The following is an 18,365-nucleotide window of genomic DNA, read 5'->3' as shown; positions in this document are numbered from 1 at the left end:
CTCTTCCCTCTTCTCCTTCTCTCTCATCTCTTCCCTATCCCTCTCTCTCTCTTATTTTCTTTCGCTCTCCCTTCTCTCTTTCCTCTTTCTCTCTCCTTCTCTCTATCCTTCTCTTTGTCTCTCTCTCTTCCCTATCTCTCTCCCACTCCCTTGGTCTCTTTTTCACTCTCCTTATTCCTCCTCTTCTTGTTTTCATTTCATCTGGATTCCTGTCCTCATTGCTGACTGTTTCATTATCATATGTCATGTATCCATCTAGCTATCAACTATATTTATCTATCCATCCATGCATCTCCATAAGAGGAAGTCTGGCCTTGTTCTGTTGGATTTTAATTACCGACATCTCCACTTAAGTGATACACCTTACAAATAAATACAAAAATATTAAAATATATATATATATATATATATATATTGCGTCAATAATTGAGCACTAGTCTGCAATGAATATGTCTTGATTTTCAATTAAAAAATATTGCACCGTGTGAATGTTATTGAACTATATTTTATTACTGATACGTGTATTGTTCAATGTAAGAAACATAGGATAAAATCGTCTGCTCATTGACTCAAATAGTAAAAAAAAAAGCCAACTAACCAATAAATCCAGCCAAGCCTAAAGCGCTCAACACATGATGTGCTTTCAGCATAAACGCTGCCAGTGTAGTTGAGCGTGCGGGGAAGCCTAACCTAGCGTTGATGCTACTCTAGGTGTAGCAGACAGCTCGGCTTCCTCAACATTGCCACATTACCATCAAAGGCAACCATTTCAACTTGGAGCCGGCTGACGCTGACCTTTCGTAGCGCATCCTACGAATTGCTCATTGGTACCTTGTCTCTTCTCATAGAGTGATGGCAGTGCTCAGCAGTATGCTGTCTAAACCCAAAACCAAATGCTACAGTAGTTGTTTTGTGGTTCCTTATATTTCAAACTGCTGTTTCAGTGATTCGGTCACACTCTCTGCCCGACATCTGTAGTTACGTGAATGGTTTTGTCTGTGTGTTGGAAACAGCCACACACAGCACAATACTTGGGTCAGTGGCACACAGCCTGATGGCTCTCATTCCTTTCTCTGAAGAATCGAATGTGATCAGCACGTCTGTTATGTTGTCGTATAACCCCAAGAAAAAATGACACTTTTTCAAAAAACATTATCTCTTTAATGAGTGTATATCCAGAGCCACGTTCGAAAAGCCTTTCGTGAAGAGCACAGTATATATTAAAGAACAACTATACTGAAAAAGCCCAATTAAGAGTCCCACTGAAGAGCTATCTGAACAATGGTAAGATAGATGAAGCTCTTCAGAGAGGCAAACAGAGGAAACACATTGTGTGCAAATTACTGCAAATTATAATTTATAAAGTGTTTTTTCGTTGTTCAAAGCACAATTCATATCTATTTGTTGACATTGCGCAGCCAAACATCATGTTTCTCAATTCACCACTGAATCAATGCAGGGTACAGCAACCAAACAACAGACATAGACTGAATAATAATAAAGACAGAATATTTTTCTGTATGCTGACCCCAACAACCTATGCCAGTCCACAGATAATAATAATAATAATAATAATACAATTAATGAGATCTAAATCGCCGTGGATGTATTACTGCATGTAAACTCCAAGGAATCAAAACTACAGGGTGCACATAGCATTAAACACATTATAAGATCTTCAAATCTGTATATCGACTCGCATAAAAGTTACATGGAAAAGGTTTGTGTAAAGCCATGGCTCTGTCCAACCCTAGGTCTCCATATATAATCCTATTCACCATTCTAGACCGCACACATTTCCCTTAATCACGTTGTCACCGCTTCCCGAGGTCCCTTCTTTCCACTCAGCTCCAATTCATATACACAGGCCATCTATTGTTAACCTCTTTATCGGCCGAGGTTCTTCCTCCCCTGCTCTTTTCATCCGTTACTTTCCTATTGAAGTGCAGTCTGCTCATTATCTCTATTTCCCAAACCGTATCGGGCCGACTGGTCTCTGTGACTTCTCCCACGGCTCTCCGCTCAGTATATAGTGTACTGTAACTGCCCTGCACCGGCCCTTTATCTCCTCCTCGCTGGGCTCTCAGTGCTATACCGGGGATGTTTCCCTGTTATAATTGCCTCTTTATCCGGAATGTTCTTAGCCCCGCATCTCCTTTTCTCTGCCCATTCGGTCTCTCTCCTCTCTCATGTTTAGCTTTTTGAACACATAAAAGATGCCCCAGTTTCTTTCCATTTTTTTTCCCGGTATGTTTTTCTCTGGTTCTCGTTTGGTGTGGGGCGAAAGCTTCTCTTCCTTATTTGGTCGTTGCCCTCTGTGCTCATCCCCTCCGCTCCCTCCCCGCCCCCCCAGGCGGTTAGCCCCTTGTTGCCCCGGCGACGTCGGCGTTCCATCTCTGTGCTTACCTATACGGCCTCTTAGAAACACTTGCGTACCTCCTAGGCAGCTCTGTCCTTGGCCCACCGTATACTCTTTATTTTATTACCATGGGCTCCTTCAACCTCGCCTCACCCTGTCTTTATCTCTCTTTTTATATTGTGTTTCTTATTTCCATCTAAACACATGCCTACCTGACTTCCCTAACCTCCTGTTAAGTTATACGTCCTCATAGTGTCTCCTGAGTCTCCCGGTCTTTGCTTGGCCTCTCACTTCCCCCAGAAGAGGCTAGTGCCAGACAGGACGCATCGTGCTTAGTATGCCCTGCTGGCCTCCACTATCCCTTCTTTAAGCCCTGTCCCCTGAGATCTTCCTGTTGTCACTCCAGCCCGCGTCCTATTTCCCCAGACGGGGTACCTTATAGCAGGTACATAAGTACCCTCCTGCTCAGTTCTTGGATTAGTCGGCTTTTTCTCTGGCCGGGTCTCATGGCTTAACTGAACCTGGGATAAACGTGTGGAAGGATGATGATTATTGTTATTTTTTTCTTGTCCATGTGGCGTTTGCCTGTTCACACCACTCCCGGTTTGACTGGGTTCTATATTGCCTCATCCTCCCTTCCTCTTCTACCTTCCCCTCTCTCCCTCGCATTTTTTATTGTCCCCGTGGGTACGTCAAACGCTGTCTCCCCGAGACGCTGAAGGGTTATTTTTCGACTGCAGTAATTCCCTCCGTTGCAGGCCCTTCACTCCTCGTCTTTTCCTCACTGGACAATTTGACGTCTTACTCTCCTTCATTACTTTCCTTCGCTTCTCAGAGGACTGTCAAATCTCCTCTTACACACTGTTCTATGTGTGATGCATTCTACTGTTCTACTTAAGTTCATATGTCTGTCTTTTATTGTTACATCAGGTACCCACATCATCCTCTCTCTCTCTCCCTCTCTTTCCCTCTCGCTATGCCACTGTGCCTCACTCCGTCTATGCCTCTCTATCCGTCTCCCTCCCCTCTCTCTATATGGCACTCTCTGTCTCTGCCACTGTCTCTCTCTCTCTCTCGCTCCCTTTTCAATGTCTCTCTCTCTGTACCTCCTGCATTTCTCCCCAGTATCTGTGTGCTATTGCACTCTCTCTTTCTCTCTATGTCTCTCTTTGGGTCCCTCTTCCCTTTGTGCTGGGAATATATGTGCTATTGCTGTCCTATCAGTATGGTGCAGCAGAGAATATAAGCCGTCCCTCGCATTCTTTCTCTTCGTCTGCATTCAAACATCACCGGGGAAGGAGTGAATGGGAGGAATTGGTGTGAGATAAGTCGGTTGGGAGGAAAAAATAATGGATAAGGAAAATTCAAAGCAATAGATGTTATTGAAAAAGTGTTTGTTGTGAAGACTATGCAATACTTTTTGCATTAACTTCACTGTTTAACCTTTGGATTCAGTAACAGTCCCCTGCTCAAACAAATCTACCATCGAGTTGACTCTAATCAATGATTTGATTTTGGACGTTGGAAAGCCTTGTTAATGAATATTGATCAGTTACCATTTTTTATGGAGAAAGTAATCCCTATTAATCAGCTTTAATGATTTGCTGACTTATAATTTTGCTTATTGATTACCGCTACTTTGAAGGATGGCCTCCGATATGCAATTATTGTGAAATGTGTTTGATGAAACAACACATCCTTGCCACACTGCTCACCCCCTGCATTACAACACATAAGATAAAATGATACAGTATGTACTACATGCACTACACCATATTAATATTAGTAATCATGATAACGATGATGGTAATGACTTAGATAACAGCTTTTTCTACGAAGTGCTTAGAGAAAAACACTTGGATACAACAACACAACACACACGATAATAAGGGCAAAATTGTAAAAGGACAAAATCAAAAAGTGTAAATAAGGCTACAGAGTAAATGCAGATGTATGGCAGCTAAAAGGAGGATGAGGAGGATGAAGATGATTCCTAATTAATAACCATCCGACGGTGCGTCTCCGTCCCCCAGGGCTGGTGGTGCGGGAGGCCAGCATCGAGATCACCAGGACGCAGGTGGAGGAGCTGTTCGGGCCGGAGGACTACTGGTGCCAGTGTGTGGCCTGGAGCTCGGCGGGGACCACCAAGAGCCGCAAGTCCCACGTCCGCATCGCCTGTGAGTACAGTACCGCCCTCCCACCCCCCCCCCCCCCCGACGGCTCGGCACCCCCGCAAAGGTCAACCGACCCGCACGCTCCGGTGCCCATTAGAGATCCGCACTCATATTCAGACATGGACGAATGGTGCAAACAGGCATACTAATGGAGGCGCAGGTTTAAAGGTTGCGGCGTAAATATATCTGCAGTGGAAGACTTTTTTTTTTTCTTTCTGTCACAAACACACACGGACGCACATACTCGCACACAGGCGCACGAACGCACACACACATTCATACACACACACAGACAGACAAACAGACATGCCTCCACACACAAACGCGCACACATTCCCACACAGACAGACAGACGGACAAACAGACTCCTACACACACAAACACACACACAGCGTTTGAACACGGCAATTCATGTCAGCAAACCTGTGTGCATACACGGAGCACCTACACACAGCCTCTCAAATGACTTCTCTGTCTCACTCTCTCATGCTCTCTCACACGCACGCGCACACACACACACACACACACACACACACACACGAACACGCACACGTGCACACATGCACATTTGAACACACTGGAGACCTTAGCATCACCTTCACTTTTCAGTGCATCCGCTCCCTTTTACCGTGCGCAGAGTGTTAAGTGAAGGGCAGGGGTATTCAGCGGCCACAAGGGCAAACAGGAAGAGAGGCTGGCTTATAGAGGGATTGGCGGAGCCTCTGCTTTTGATGTGCGGATTTGTGAACGCACACATGTTGCTCGCGTGTCTGATGATGTGTGTGTTTGTGTGTAAGCAGATGTGGAAGTACTGGCACGATACCCATGCACGTATACACAATCACACACACATTCACACACACTCACACTCTCGTGCATGAACATGCACCAATTTACACTTGTACACACACACACGTACACACACACCTACACACACACACGCACGCACACACACACACACACACACACACACACACACACACACACACACACACACACACACACACACACACACACACACACACACACACATACATTCACAGAATTGAGGAAAAAACATGAATGAAGATGAAATAATTACATTTCCAGTCTGCAGTTTTTGCAATGTTTACATAATTCAACTCTCAACCTTCTCAGTAATATGGCCGGGAGAGGAACCGGCTACGGTGAATCCGTGACTTATGTTTTGTTGTGGTCTGGCAGGGAAGCCGCTAGGACAAGTGGGAGACTCATTATAAGGTTACCCAAGGAGCACAGCTTAGAGTGTGGACAGAGATGTTTATCACTGGGCTGAGGCGGTGGACCCGTGGACCAGTGGAGCTACAGATGTTACCTGGAGGCCATGGTGATGTGAGAATGTGTGACGGGGAGGAATTGCTCCTTAATAGGAGTTACAGATGGGCATGTTTGGCTATGGATTTGGTGTTGTGTTAGGTTTCTAAAGGTCAGCGCCGTGTTCATTTGAGGGCTGGGGATTGGGGGGGGGGGGTGAGGGGGATGGCTACATGCTGGGAGGAGGAGAACAGCTGCATTGGAGGCGGGAAACGCCAAACGGCATTATAGCATACGGGAGACACAGACACCGTGGCGTGTTCCTCTCCCAGCGGCTAGTACTGATCTCCTACTGCTAAGCTAACTGGTTTATACATGAGGATGCAGCACCACAGGGGACCCGCGTGTTCATTCGGCATTAGCATGTTGAGGCGTGTGATGCACAGTTTGGGACGTTTTATGTTTTTTTGAATAGTATGGATGGCTTTCTCTGCTAGCATGTGATCTTGAATATTTAATGTTCTGTTACTCTCACACCCACACACATGCACACACACACACACACACACACACACACACACACCCACACACACACACACACACGCACACTACCAAACCTCATCCCACCTCCCACCTGTATTTCAGGGATTACATAGATAGTCAGATCAGATTAATGCTCAGTCGCCCCTCCCCCATCACACACACACACACACACACACACACACACACACACACACACACACACACACACACACACACAGCAACCCCCCCCCGCTCCCTCCCACTTGGTATCATCTGTTGTGATTAGAATGCATTGTGTTTGCCAGGACAAGGTGAGCTTCTTCTGGTCTTTGAGTTGTTTTTATCATTCAGTTCTTTGCTACATCAATACCATAAGTTGTTTTTTATGTTTTCCGTCTTGTTCTTAGCACATGCTGCGGTCCATTATATCTTCCATGTCACATTGTCTCCCCCTCTCTCTCTCTCTTTCTCTCTCACACTCTAACTCTCACTGTCACTCTGACTCTGTCACTCTCTGTCTGTCACGCTGTCTTATCCTCCAGCCATCTTTATACCTCAAGGTGCGGTGCAGGATGACACCCACTGCCTGCGATATTAATAGGCGCATGTTATACATAGCTTTGGGCGGGGGTTTAATAAAACAATGTAAGCAGTTGGATGAAGATGAATGTGTGTGTGGAGCTTTGAAACCACCACACCTCCTACAAACCTCCAAACATACAATCCTTCAGCCCAGACAATGTGCTCTCTTCCGCCTTGGGCTGGGGTCGTGATTGTGTGTTATAATGAGGGGGTCTTCAAGCCCACAGCGACCCAGACGGGAGACGGAACCACGGCCGTGCGGCAGCCCTGAAGCCAAGCTGCTTGACATCCACAGTTTTACAATTAAAAGCCTGGCTTAACAAGCCTGCTGTGGAGTTCAAAATAAATCGTTGGAAACGTTATGGATGAGTGGGGGTGGTGGTGTTGTTGTGAGCATGTCCGATGAATGCCGCTGATTTTGAGTGCATTCGTTATCAATGGACTTATCAGGGAGGCTTATTGGAATTGGCTGCTAGATTGGTTGACTGATTGCATGTGACCGTGTATCAAGGAGCAGTTTGGACGGGTTTTTTCGACCGCCCTGCGCATCCTGGTGGATATGGACGTTGAGTGAGCTACTTTGTTGGCCTCAAACTCACTGTTCCGGGAGGGAGAGAGCCAAATAGAACGTTTGGGTTGGGTGGGTGTGTGTGTGTGTGTGTGTGTGTGTGTGTGTGTGTGTGTGTGTGTGTGTGTGTGTGTGTGTGTGTGTGTGTGTGTGTGTGTGTGTGTGTGTGTGATGAGTGGATAATGTATATGTGTGTGATGAGGTTATAGTGTGAGAGACAGAGTATATAGGGATGTGTCTGTGCGCGTGAGACAGACAGATAATATATAGGAGTGTGTGTGTGTGTGTGTGTGGTCAAGCCTCACCCTGGTAGGCAGGCTGCTGATCTTTTCCCCAGATGTGAAAGACCTATCCAACGAGGCTTTAGCTTAAGTGCCGAAGTGTGAAGACCAAGTGTTAAACCAGAGGCCTTGCGTCACCCATGAATAAACAATGGCATACCGTTAGTTATGAAACTGTGCCATGTAGGATATCACTATAACATGTATTTTATGTCATACTATCAACAGATATGTGGTCATTTCTAAGTGAGTTATTTCAATGTTTTTCTTGGGAAAATGTGGAACAGACAAGCTACGCCTCAACCGTGTAGAAATCTCTTGACAAGGCAGGTTCCATAAATTTCAGTAACCGTGACGATGAAGTATATCTAAATATTCCTACTTCTTCCTGTCCTCCCAGCCTTCCCCCAACATCTTCTCAACACATTAAAAGACATCTCGACGTTTCAGTTTTCGGTTATGTTTCACTCTATGGTTTATGTTAGTTTTCACCCAAAAGCTTTCATGCTGAAAAGCACAGGATCTGATGTATTAGGTCTCTTCTTTGCTGTTGATCCTAGAACGTTGGCTGTTGATGGTTTGATGCAGCAGATAAGCAGTTGGGGTTTGTGTTCAAATCACAAACAGTGTAGTGTGTAGCTTGGATGTAGCCCAAAGAAACGTCCGTTAAAGAAAACCACCTATGCCTCCCTATGCAATCACACTGACGGGTGATGGTAAGACGGTTTCTATACCTTTTAGCTAGTTGCAGAGGCTTTTTTCCCCTGTAGAGTCCCCGGGATGGATGCTCCGCATTGATTAGAACATGCTCAGAGGCATGCAACAGGGGGAGCTGTACACAAGCGGAGCGGTTATCGATTTGAGTGTGGATGTGACATTAGGAAATTAATTGCAACTGGGGACGAGAAGTACTACAGCAATAATGAGCAGCATGGTAGGCTTGTGTATTTATGCTGCTGGTATGGGAAATACCATTTTAGTGGCACTGTTTAGGAGTTGAAGATTCTGCTGATGATATATGACATTACGTTATGCCTTGTATGTCTGTAATTGAGTAAATACATTCTTGGAGCTTGTTTAGAGCCTGGCCTGATGCTGACCTGCAACAACAACCTAATTAGAACTGCTTACTGCTGTTAACTATCTGGTCAAAATGTCCTAATTTTAAAGGTTAACCTTCCAGGGAATGTAAAATGAGAAATGGTTGCAATTTGAACTGCGTTTACATGCATGTAAACAACCGGCGGATAGTATTCCAGTACTCCGTTATTAATTATAATCATCAGTGACTTATAATTGACTAATTTGAGTGTTCACAATAACGGTAAAGTTATGAAAATTATTAACCAGAATTGCATTCATTGTTACACGCCATTGAGAAAGAAAGTTCATTTCAGCCATCTGGTCGTAGAGACTAAAGGAGGGTATTTTTCAAGTCATTTTCTCAAGCTTCTCAATTTACTTTTTATTACAAGTGGCAACAGCAATGCCTTGGCACGGGTTGCCTGCATGCAGAGATACCCATTTGGGTTAATTGTGGAGAAAATGTGCTTATGTAGATACGCCTTAAGCGTCAAACTCAACCAGCGACATAATGACAGTTTGTTTGCTTAATTTGGGCAGCACAAGACACTTTGGACCAGGGAGGGAGAGGGGGAGAGAGAGAGAGAGAGAGAGAGAGAGAGAGAGAGAGAGAGAGAGAGAGAGAGAGAGAGGGAGAGAGGGGGAGAGGGGGAGAGGGGGGGAGAGGGGGAGAGGGAGGGAGAGGGAGAGAGAGAATAATGGATCGTATGATTGTTTCAATGAAAAGAATGGGGGAACAAAAAGAGTTACAGTATGTTGTTGTTGTAGCGAAGAGATAAAACAAGTACACACTTTTCTCAGCTCTTCCTGGCTGACACAATGCATTTGAATCACAGCAGAAGATGCCAATAGGGCGGGAGAGGTGGGCTGTAGGGGGGGATGTGGGCTGGTCAATACGGTCGATTTTGGAATTAAAAGGTTAGCACCAGGAATTGGTGTGTGTTTCTTGGGAATGCTGTCCGATACTTTATGGATGCCGCGTTGCTGTGAGAGATAAAGAGAGAATGACTTGCCACGCAATGTTATATGTCACATTGTGAAACAAACTCTTTGGTCTAAAGTCTTGTTGTTGGATGCTTACATGCACACTTTAGAGTTTCACTTTAGGTCTAACAGACGTTAATAGCTTTGTTTTACTTCGAGCTGATGGTTTGCATTTTGTGCTGATTGAGTTGTTGTGGAACAGCTGTACTCACGGCTTATCTTGCATTTCCTTCAATTGCTTATTTACCCACATGTGAGTGGTTCCCATGCACAGTGACACACGCACACACGCACACGCACACGCACACACACACACACACACACACACACACACACACACACACACACACACACACACACACACATACAAACACACATTTATGTTCATATTAATTTACCCTTTGTCAGTCCCTGAAATACAGCTGAACACACATAAGCAGTTTCAAAAACATAATCCCAGGCAAACATCCTCTCATTAATACAAGACCATGTTCTGTCTCTCTGTATTACTGTCACACATGCCCACCCGCAAAGACACACACAGACGCACACACACACACACACACACACACACACACACACACACACACACACACACACACACACACACACACACACACACACACACACACACACACACACACACACACACACACACACAAACACACACTCAGCTGCTCATAACGGCAAACGGCAGGCACCAGCAGCATCGTTATGGTCTCCCATGATGAGCAGTGTGTTTTTTCTATTCATCCCTTGAGCAATTTACTTTAATCTTCCTTAATTTCATTCTCAATCTTTATGGAAATTGACTCTCAGTCCTGCACTAATAACTGGCAGGAATCGCTCCCTCCCATTGGTTGGCAGGGGACAAGTGAATAGGCTCTCTCCAATATCACTCTCTCCTCTAGCTCTGTCTCTTTCTTTCTTTCTCTGTCTCTGTCTCTCGCTGTCGCTGTTGCTGTCTCTCTGTCTCTGTCTCTGTCTCTCTCTTTCCCTCTGTCTCTGTCTTTGTCACTGTCTCTGTCTCTCTGTCTCTGTCTCTGTCTCTGTCTCTCTCTTTCTCTCTGTCTCTGTCTCTCATTGTCGCTGTCTATCTGTCTCTGTCTCTCTCTTTTTCTCTGTCTCTCTCTGTTTCTCTCCCTCGCTCTTTCTCTGTCTCTTTCTGTTTCTCTGTCTGTCTCTATCTCTATCTCTATCTCTGTCTGTTTCTCTCTGTCTCCATCTGTCTCTGTCTCTCTGTCTCTCTCTGTGTCCTTCTCTGTTTCTCTCACTCTCTCTCCCTCCGTCTTTCATGTGTTTCTAGTTCTGTCTTCTAAGTGATGTTTCTCTCTACATTACGCTGTCTAGGAATACATGTCTCTCAAGATTTGTGTGTGGGGGTGTGTGTGTTTGAGTGTTTTAACGTGTGTGTGGGGGTAGCCAGGTGGTGGATTTAGGGCTAAGGCTTTGGGTGATTACTTCCATAATGAAGCATCATGCTATGTTCTGGCTGCCGCCCTCCCAAAGGGATAAACCGCATTAGGGAGCCACTCCTCAGCCGCGAGAAAAACATCCGCGCCTCCTCATTCAGCTACGTTACCGGAGACAGACACACCTTCATCATATAAGTACACCTCATTCTACATTCAAAAGGTAGCTTTGATTATAATACACTACAGGGAAGTATGGGATCGCCCAGAACGAGGAGGGAGAGGAGTAAAACAGCTTGTCACACTTGTCAACACCAGCCGCTATTACAAGGCCAGCGTGGCTATCTTTTTCACACGCGTGTTATTATTATGCGGTTTTTTTTCCCCTCTGCTTTTGTGTAAACCAGACACATCCTATCAGCGTCTTGTCTTTTTGAATGAGATCGGTGGCTTGATAAAGGGGACAGCTACCGAAGCCAGATTGATGGCTGGGATTCTGCGGTTGATGGATGGGCGGCCGTGCGGCAGGGAGATGAATAGAGATGATGAATGTTATAGGACTCGCTGGCAGCGGCGGAGGCAAGTGCTAGTGGGGAATGGCTTGATGTAGACGGCGTAGTGATAACGGCAAGAAGATGTTGGGAAATGTACATGCAGTTTTTCCGTACAAAGAACCTCGCATGGTGTGTTTTCCTTTTTATTTTTACCACCTTTCTTATCCACATTTATAGATTTCTTTAATATCCGCCTTGCATGTTTTGATTGACTGGGGTTCTCTGTGTTGAATTTACTAGTGGTGATCTTGGCCACAATAATGATAATTGAGGTTAGCTATGTTTGGGTTTTGTGTTAGAAGAAAGTTATTATGACGATTTTGTAGTGGCTCTTTGGCTACACAGCAGGACCTAGAGAATTATAAATAATAATTCCAACCAATCAAAGCCACCTCTAGCAACAGCTACCCAGTATAATGTCTGCAATTGATACATGCTGACCATACCATATCACTGTTGATAGTCTCATTGCTCCTCTATGCTGGAGAACACTCTGTGCATTCCTCATCTCCTTCTCTCTTATTCACCTTGTCTCACCTTGCCTGCCTTATCCTGTTCCTGCAAGGTGTCTATGCTGATGAGAAAGAGCCCATGTACAGACTTTGATCAATCAACAGGTTCAGCACAGGAAGATACTATCCATCTACTGTGTGTTTTGAGTGTGCGTGTGCGTGTGTGTGTGTCCCATATTTACTGTTTTTGCTGGATCAGGTGTTTTGTGATACACCTGGGGACCTGGGGATGATAGCAATTGAACACAAGGACACAGGCAGTACACTCAGTACACACACTCTACACAATATAAGCATAATTCGTACATCAATAAGATGCCATTTGTGCAACCATGAGCCACAACTTGAAGTCTGCTTGAACCTCAGGCTGTGAACCACATCCATACAAAAAGGACAGCTGTTTTGGCCAGTGTTTTTTTTATCATTATAATTATTATGTCTTCAGTTACATTCTACGTTTATATTTCTAGGTCACTTTTATTCCCTCATACTCTTCCTACTTCTTCCTCCTCTTGTTCTTGTTCTTCCTGTTTCTGTTCTTGTGCTTCCTCTACCTGTTCTTCTTCTTCCTCTTCTCCTTGTTCTTGTTCTTCTCCTTCTTCTTCTTCTTCTTCTTCTTCTTCTTCTTCTTCTTCTTCTTCTTCTTCTTCTTCTTCTTCTTCTTCTCCTCTCTCCTCTGTCCTCTCTCCTACTCCAGTCCTCCTCATGCATATGTTCTTCTCGTGAAACCCTTGGAGGCGCACATCAGATCCATAAATAAAGCTACCTACTCAGCCCCCCTCCTCCACCCACCGCCATCACGACACCCCTCTAAGGTTACACATTGTTTTATGGCCCTTTTCTGGGGCTCTCTAATGATTTTCACATCTGTCGGGCTCAGCTGCCGCGGCAAGGACACTTATAAATACAGTGTGTGCTTGTGTCTACTTGTGTGTGTGTGTGTGTGTGTATGTGTGTGTTCCTGCGCGTGTGTCGGTATGCTGAGGAACTCTCTGTGGATGTCTGTCAGCTAGGGGTCAGAGACGAGACGCAAACACGGTGGAGGCAGTGGCGGTAATAAACAGGGAGCGGATGGGGAAAGTGTGACATAGTTGTAGAAACCAAAGATGTCGGTTCTGTTGACTATCCTTCGATATATGACAGAATCCAGCGGGACAAAGCCAATGACAACGTAAGCGCCGAGCAAAAGCAATGAAACAACATCAACTCATAAAGAAAGGTTAGACACCGGCGCAATAAAAACTCTGAAGCCGTCTAGCTCTATCCGCTAGAATATAGCTTATGTGCTCAACATTGGTCAGCCATAGTCCAGGTTACACACAGCGTTGACCCTCTCTCTATGTCGCCCCTTCCATCTCCCCCTTCTAAGTAATTGATGATCACTCTTCCTAGTGGATAAGAAAATGGAAGACATGGGAAGAAATGGCAGTGTGTTCATTTGGGCTTTGGAATGCGGCCATTTATCACAGCTTGCCCACCATTAGCAGGGGATGGTGTGTTGTCTTTGGCCCCCGTCAGCAGGCAGTCTTTGTGCAGCCACTTGTAGGCAGTGTGTACTGTCGTGCAAGGGAGCATGAGGCTAGAACGCAACCATGCACTGGTTGTTTCGCACACCAGCAAAAGCACCTAGTTAAGGTTATGGTACCTGCTTCTGGGGATGTATGTGTGTATGTGCGGAATTTTGTGTGTATGTGGGTGTGTGTGTGTGTTTTTCTTTGATTTGATTTTGTGGTTTAAGGCGGGGTGAGTGTTGCAGAGTGGAAGCATTAGTCAGCAGTTAAGAATATAAAGCTAAGTGTTTTTCCGTGTTGTGTACATTTCAGGACTGACAGGGGAATGGCTGGAGCCAGTCAATGCATGACTGACTTTTACCACAAACTACCATAATTACTGTGTCATTGTCACTTCACAGATGAGGGTAGCATTTTCTTCCAGAGTGGTATGCATGGTGAACATAAATATACACGAGGGCACAAATCTCTAAAATCGCCGCTCGAAATGGCTGATTGTTTCCTGCCTTCTCTCTTAATTCTCTAATGTCTCCGTCTCTCTGTGTCTCTGAGTCCCTCAGCCTCTCAGTCTCTCACTTTCTCTGTCTCTCTCAGTCCCTCCCTCTCTGTGTCGCTATCTTTGCCTCTCGCTGTCACTCTCTCTTGCTGTCTGTCTCCATCTCTCGCTCTCTCTAACTCACTGAATCTCAATGGGGCGTTGTCTCGAACATTTGTGTTATTCACTCTCTGAGATATGCGACACCCACACGTTCAACCCCACGCGTTACAGACGACGTAGATATCAAACCCTAAAGGGGCCCTGGGTCTCTCCTCTGTCCTTCCTCTCCTCTAGACCTGAAGAAGTCTTTTGAGCAGGAGCCGCTGGGGAAGGAGGTGTCTCTGGACCAGGAGGTGCTGTTACAGTGTCGGCCCCCAGAGGGCATCCCCGCCGCCGAGGTATGGCACACACACACACACACACACACACGCACACACACACACATTCAAATGCTCTCATGCACACTTGAGCAAAACACACACACACACACACACATACGCGCACGCATACACACACACACACACACACACACACACACACACACACACACACACACACACACACACACACACACACACACACACACACACACACACAGACACACACACACACACACACACACACACAAACTGCCCCAGACACAGGATCAAAGGGGAACGGAGTGATGAAATGGAGACAAGATCAAGTGTCTGGAAATGGAAATAATCAAACTCGCCATCAGAAGGTGTAGAGATCAAACACGCTTTGCCCGCAGTCAACGGCAATCCAGCGAATCAAAGACACCTCGCAGCGGGGCATGTTCCCCGATCAAATCTGTTTGCTGTGCGACCGTGAACCGTCACAGCTGTTTGCAATTTTTCAAAAGTACAAGCCTTTTTGTTTTTCATTTATGCATTAAAACAGCTTTCTTGGAGAATTGTGTGTTTATCCTGTTATGAAATCAGATGCGGTGATGGCTGAGGAGATGGGAGGCTTTGATTATTTTAAAGGTTGGCTAAGTGGATACCGGCATAGTTCACAGTGGTGGCGGTTGCTTCCCAATCGTATTACAGCAATTGCAGTTGGTTTCCTGCTGACGCTTTCTTTGTCCGTCTGAGCGTTTCTGAAGATCATGTAGCCCTTAATGCTATTATGAGTGACATCCGCTTGAAAGCTGTTGAAGTTAAGTTGAATCGAAAAGGGAAAGAGTGCACCAACAAAATCCGTAATAACTTCCTTTATGTTCTAAAAATATGTCTTTTGACGCCGGCTCATGCTGAACAAGAGACCCGCTCGTGGTGTCCTCGTCATGGAGATTAGCATGGGAACAGGTGCAGGTTGGAACGGCCGCACCCACGCACCCCAAGGGCCCGTGATGCGTAACCCAATCATACACATTTGACATTGGACGGATTGATTTGAAATAGCAGCTGAGGAGGGCGTCTTATGGTACTGGGTCGTGAATGCAGCGGTAGCTGGGATGGGATCCGTCCAGCGGTCATAATCCCCTCCAGTGTGTTTGAGTGACTTCTCCGACCCGTTATACCCCAGAGGGGGTTGAGCTGAACTGACCATGAGACCGGATGGAATTGAGGTTGTGGTTGTTGTTTTTTCTTCAATATACTGGTGTACGTTTTCGTCCGTCGCCGCATGAAACCATAACAGAATCTTATTTTGTTGAGTGGACCACAATGGGAAGCCGAGGGGAGCCAAGGTGAAGTCGGTGCTAGTAGAGACGCCGTGGCTCACGCACGCACGCGCGCGCGCACGCACGCACGCACGCACGCACGCACGCACGCACGCACGCACGCACGCACGCACGCACGCACGCACGCACGCACGCACGCACGCACGCACGCACACGCCTCATTCTTCGGGGTATAGCCATCTCTTTACTGGAACTCCACCGCTTCCCAGACAGACATGGATAGGTGGACGGATAATGGATAGGTAATGAGCGGGCTACAGAGAGGAAGACAAAGGACGTCGACGTATACAAAGAGAGAGAACCAGCATTAATTGAAGGGTGAAAAACACTGAGCCCAGAGATCATCGCAGATCTTTCTGTCGACTTGTGAGGTTTTATTTATAGGAATATATTGGTCCCCAAATGAATGAACAGAGGTATAAAAACGACTTTGTGTCATCACTTTGAGGGCAAGTTTACTGGCGAGGAACTGTTACTTCACACGCAAAAACAAAGGGACACACACACAAGCACACACACACACATACACAGTTGTTTTACAGACACACACACACACACACACACACACACACACACACACACACACACACATACACACACAGTACACACACAGTCACACACACAGTAACACACACAGGCACACAGACTTCGGTGACCTTTCGAGGAAAACACATATTTTATTTTCCTAATACACAACATGGGCACACGCAGCATATGACATATTGGACCCAGAGCCACCTCTGATTCTTCATCAGTTCCCTTAGATTTCATTTTCTGACACTGTGCACACACACACACTCACACATAAACCCCCCACGCACACTCATACACATACCGATGGAAAATACAGGCCCACATAAAATGTTCACGCACAGACAAGCTTCCTCACACGAACACACACACACACACACACACACACACACACACACACACACACACACACACACACACACACACACACACACACACACACACACACACACACACTCCAGTGCATCACTATCCTTCCCAATGGGCTTTATCCTCTCCCTCTATTCTTTGGCGGTGGTGTCATAATGGGATTTCAGGCCGACCAAATGGATTGGTCTGTCCTCTGTCTGCCGGAGAGCTCATTATGGGCCCTGTGAGTTTAAAAACCTGCTCACAACCTCTGACTCGTGCGCCGACCTCGCTCTCATATCGCCCCTGACATTTTTTCCTTTCCTTTCCTTTTGTGTTCTCTTATCACAAACGTCCTTTCTGTCATCCACACACACACACACACACACACACACACAAACACACGACGTACGGTCATCCCTTTCGCTCTCCCCCGTGACGGGCAGCTCTCTGCTGGGTTAGGGGCTCGGCCCTTGCGCCCCCCCCCCCCCCCCCCCCCCCCCCACTTCCGAACCGGGCTAATATTAGCAGCTGCAGCGGTTTGGCCCAGATGAATGTTGTGAAGTCGCCAGTGTGATGGGTCGGCTGCCCTGAAATGTAATACGCCACGCGCCGACGCTGAGGCTCATGCTATGCTGGGCATGCGTCACGTGCCCTACAGCAGGCCGCATCGAAACACTGCATGTCTTCGGACGCACACGCGCACAACACACACACAGACACACACACGCGCACACACAAACACAGTGTCCAGTCATCGCTTGCAACTGCAGCTCAACTCACTCGTCGTGACCTCCTGAAGGTCAAGCCATACTCAAAGACATATATATATATATATATATATATATATATATATATATATATATATATATATATATATATATATATATATTTCTATATAAACCGTCTTATAAAGAATTGCTGTGGTCATCAGAACACTCCCGGGCAGATTGACTCGTCTCCTTGAATCCGGGGCTTTCTCCGCCACATGTGGAGAAGCTCGGAAAAGCCTGAAGGGATGCCAAATCTCTTTAAACTCTGACGGAAAGCCTCTCCAAAGCTCACGGAAAGCCAACGGCTTCAACGGTAAAAGTTCGCTGGATGAAGACGGCCGGTCTGGAGACCATGATCTCAGCGCAACGCGGCGTCTTCGGCTCCAATAGGAAATGTTCGCTTTTTAAGCCTAGTGCGATTTCTGCTCATATTTCGTTGCGCAACACAGAGAGGGAAGTTTGTGATGTTCTACCGGAGCTTCTCACACGATGTGGGGGATCGGGCGGGGCTGTGTTTTTTGTTCCGCACGCTTTGTATGGGACTCATGTCCATTATTGACTTGAATAGGGCAAATCATTGTTTTGCATCTCCCCCGACATGGCAGTGTGCTTTGGGTCATCATATGCGTGCGACTGTGTTTTTTTCACAGTCGCACGCATATGATGAAGAAACA

The 18,365-nt window shown here is 46.1% G+C and overlaps 1 protein-coding gene across 4 annotated transcripts in view; it reads left to right on the top strand.

The window, feature by feature from the left end:
- The window catches only part of LOC115545092 (netrin receptor UNC5C), a 159,126-nt gene that overhangs the window by 78,697 nt on the left and 62,064 nt on the right, over positions 1 to 18,365 (top strand). For all 4 annotated transcript variants that reach the window (XM_030357904.1, XM_030357902.1, XM_030357901.1 and 1 more), the window contains exons 3-4: positions 4,393 to 4,536; positions 14,647 to 14,750. In XM_030357904.1, coding sequence (XP_030213764.1) covers positions 4,393 to 4,536; positions 14,647 to 14,750 — 248 coding nt within the window. The remainder of the gene's footprint in view (positions 1 to 4,392; positions 4,537 to 14,646; positions 14,751 to 18,365) is intronic.

This window comes from Gadus morhua, chromosome 6, assembly GCF_902167405.1.
Source record: "Gadus morhua chromosome 6, gadMor3.0, whole genome shotgun sequence".
Lineage (NCBI taxonomy): Eukaryota > Metazoa > Chordata > Actinopteri > Gadiformes > Gadidae > Gadus > Gadus morhua.
The sequence above is the reverse complement of the archived record's forward strand: the minus strand, read 5'-3'. Positions and strand labels throughout refer to the sequence as shown.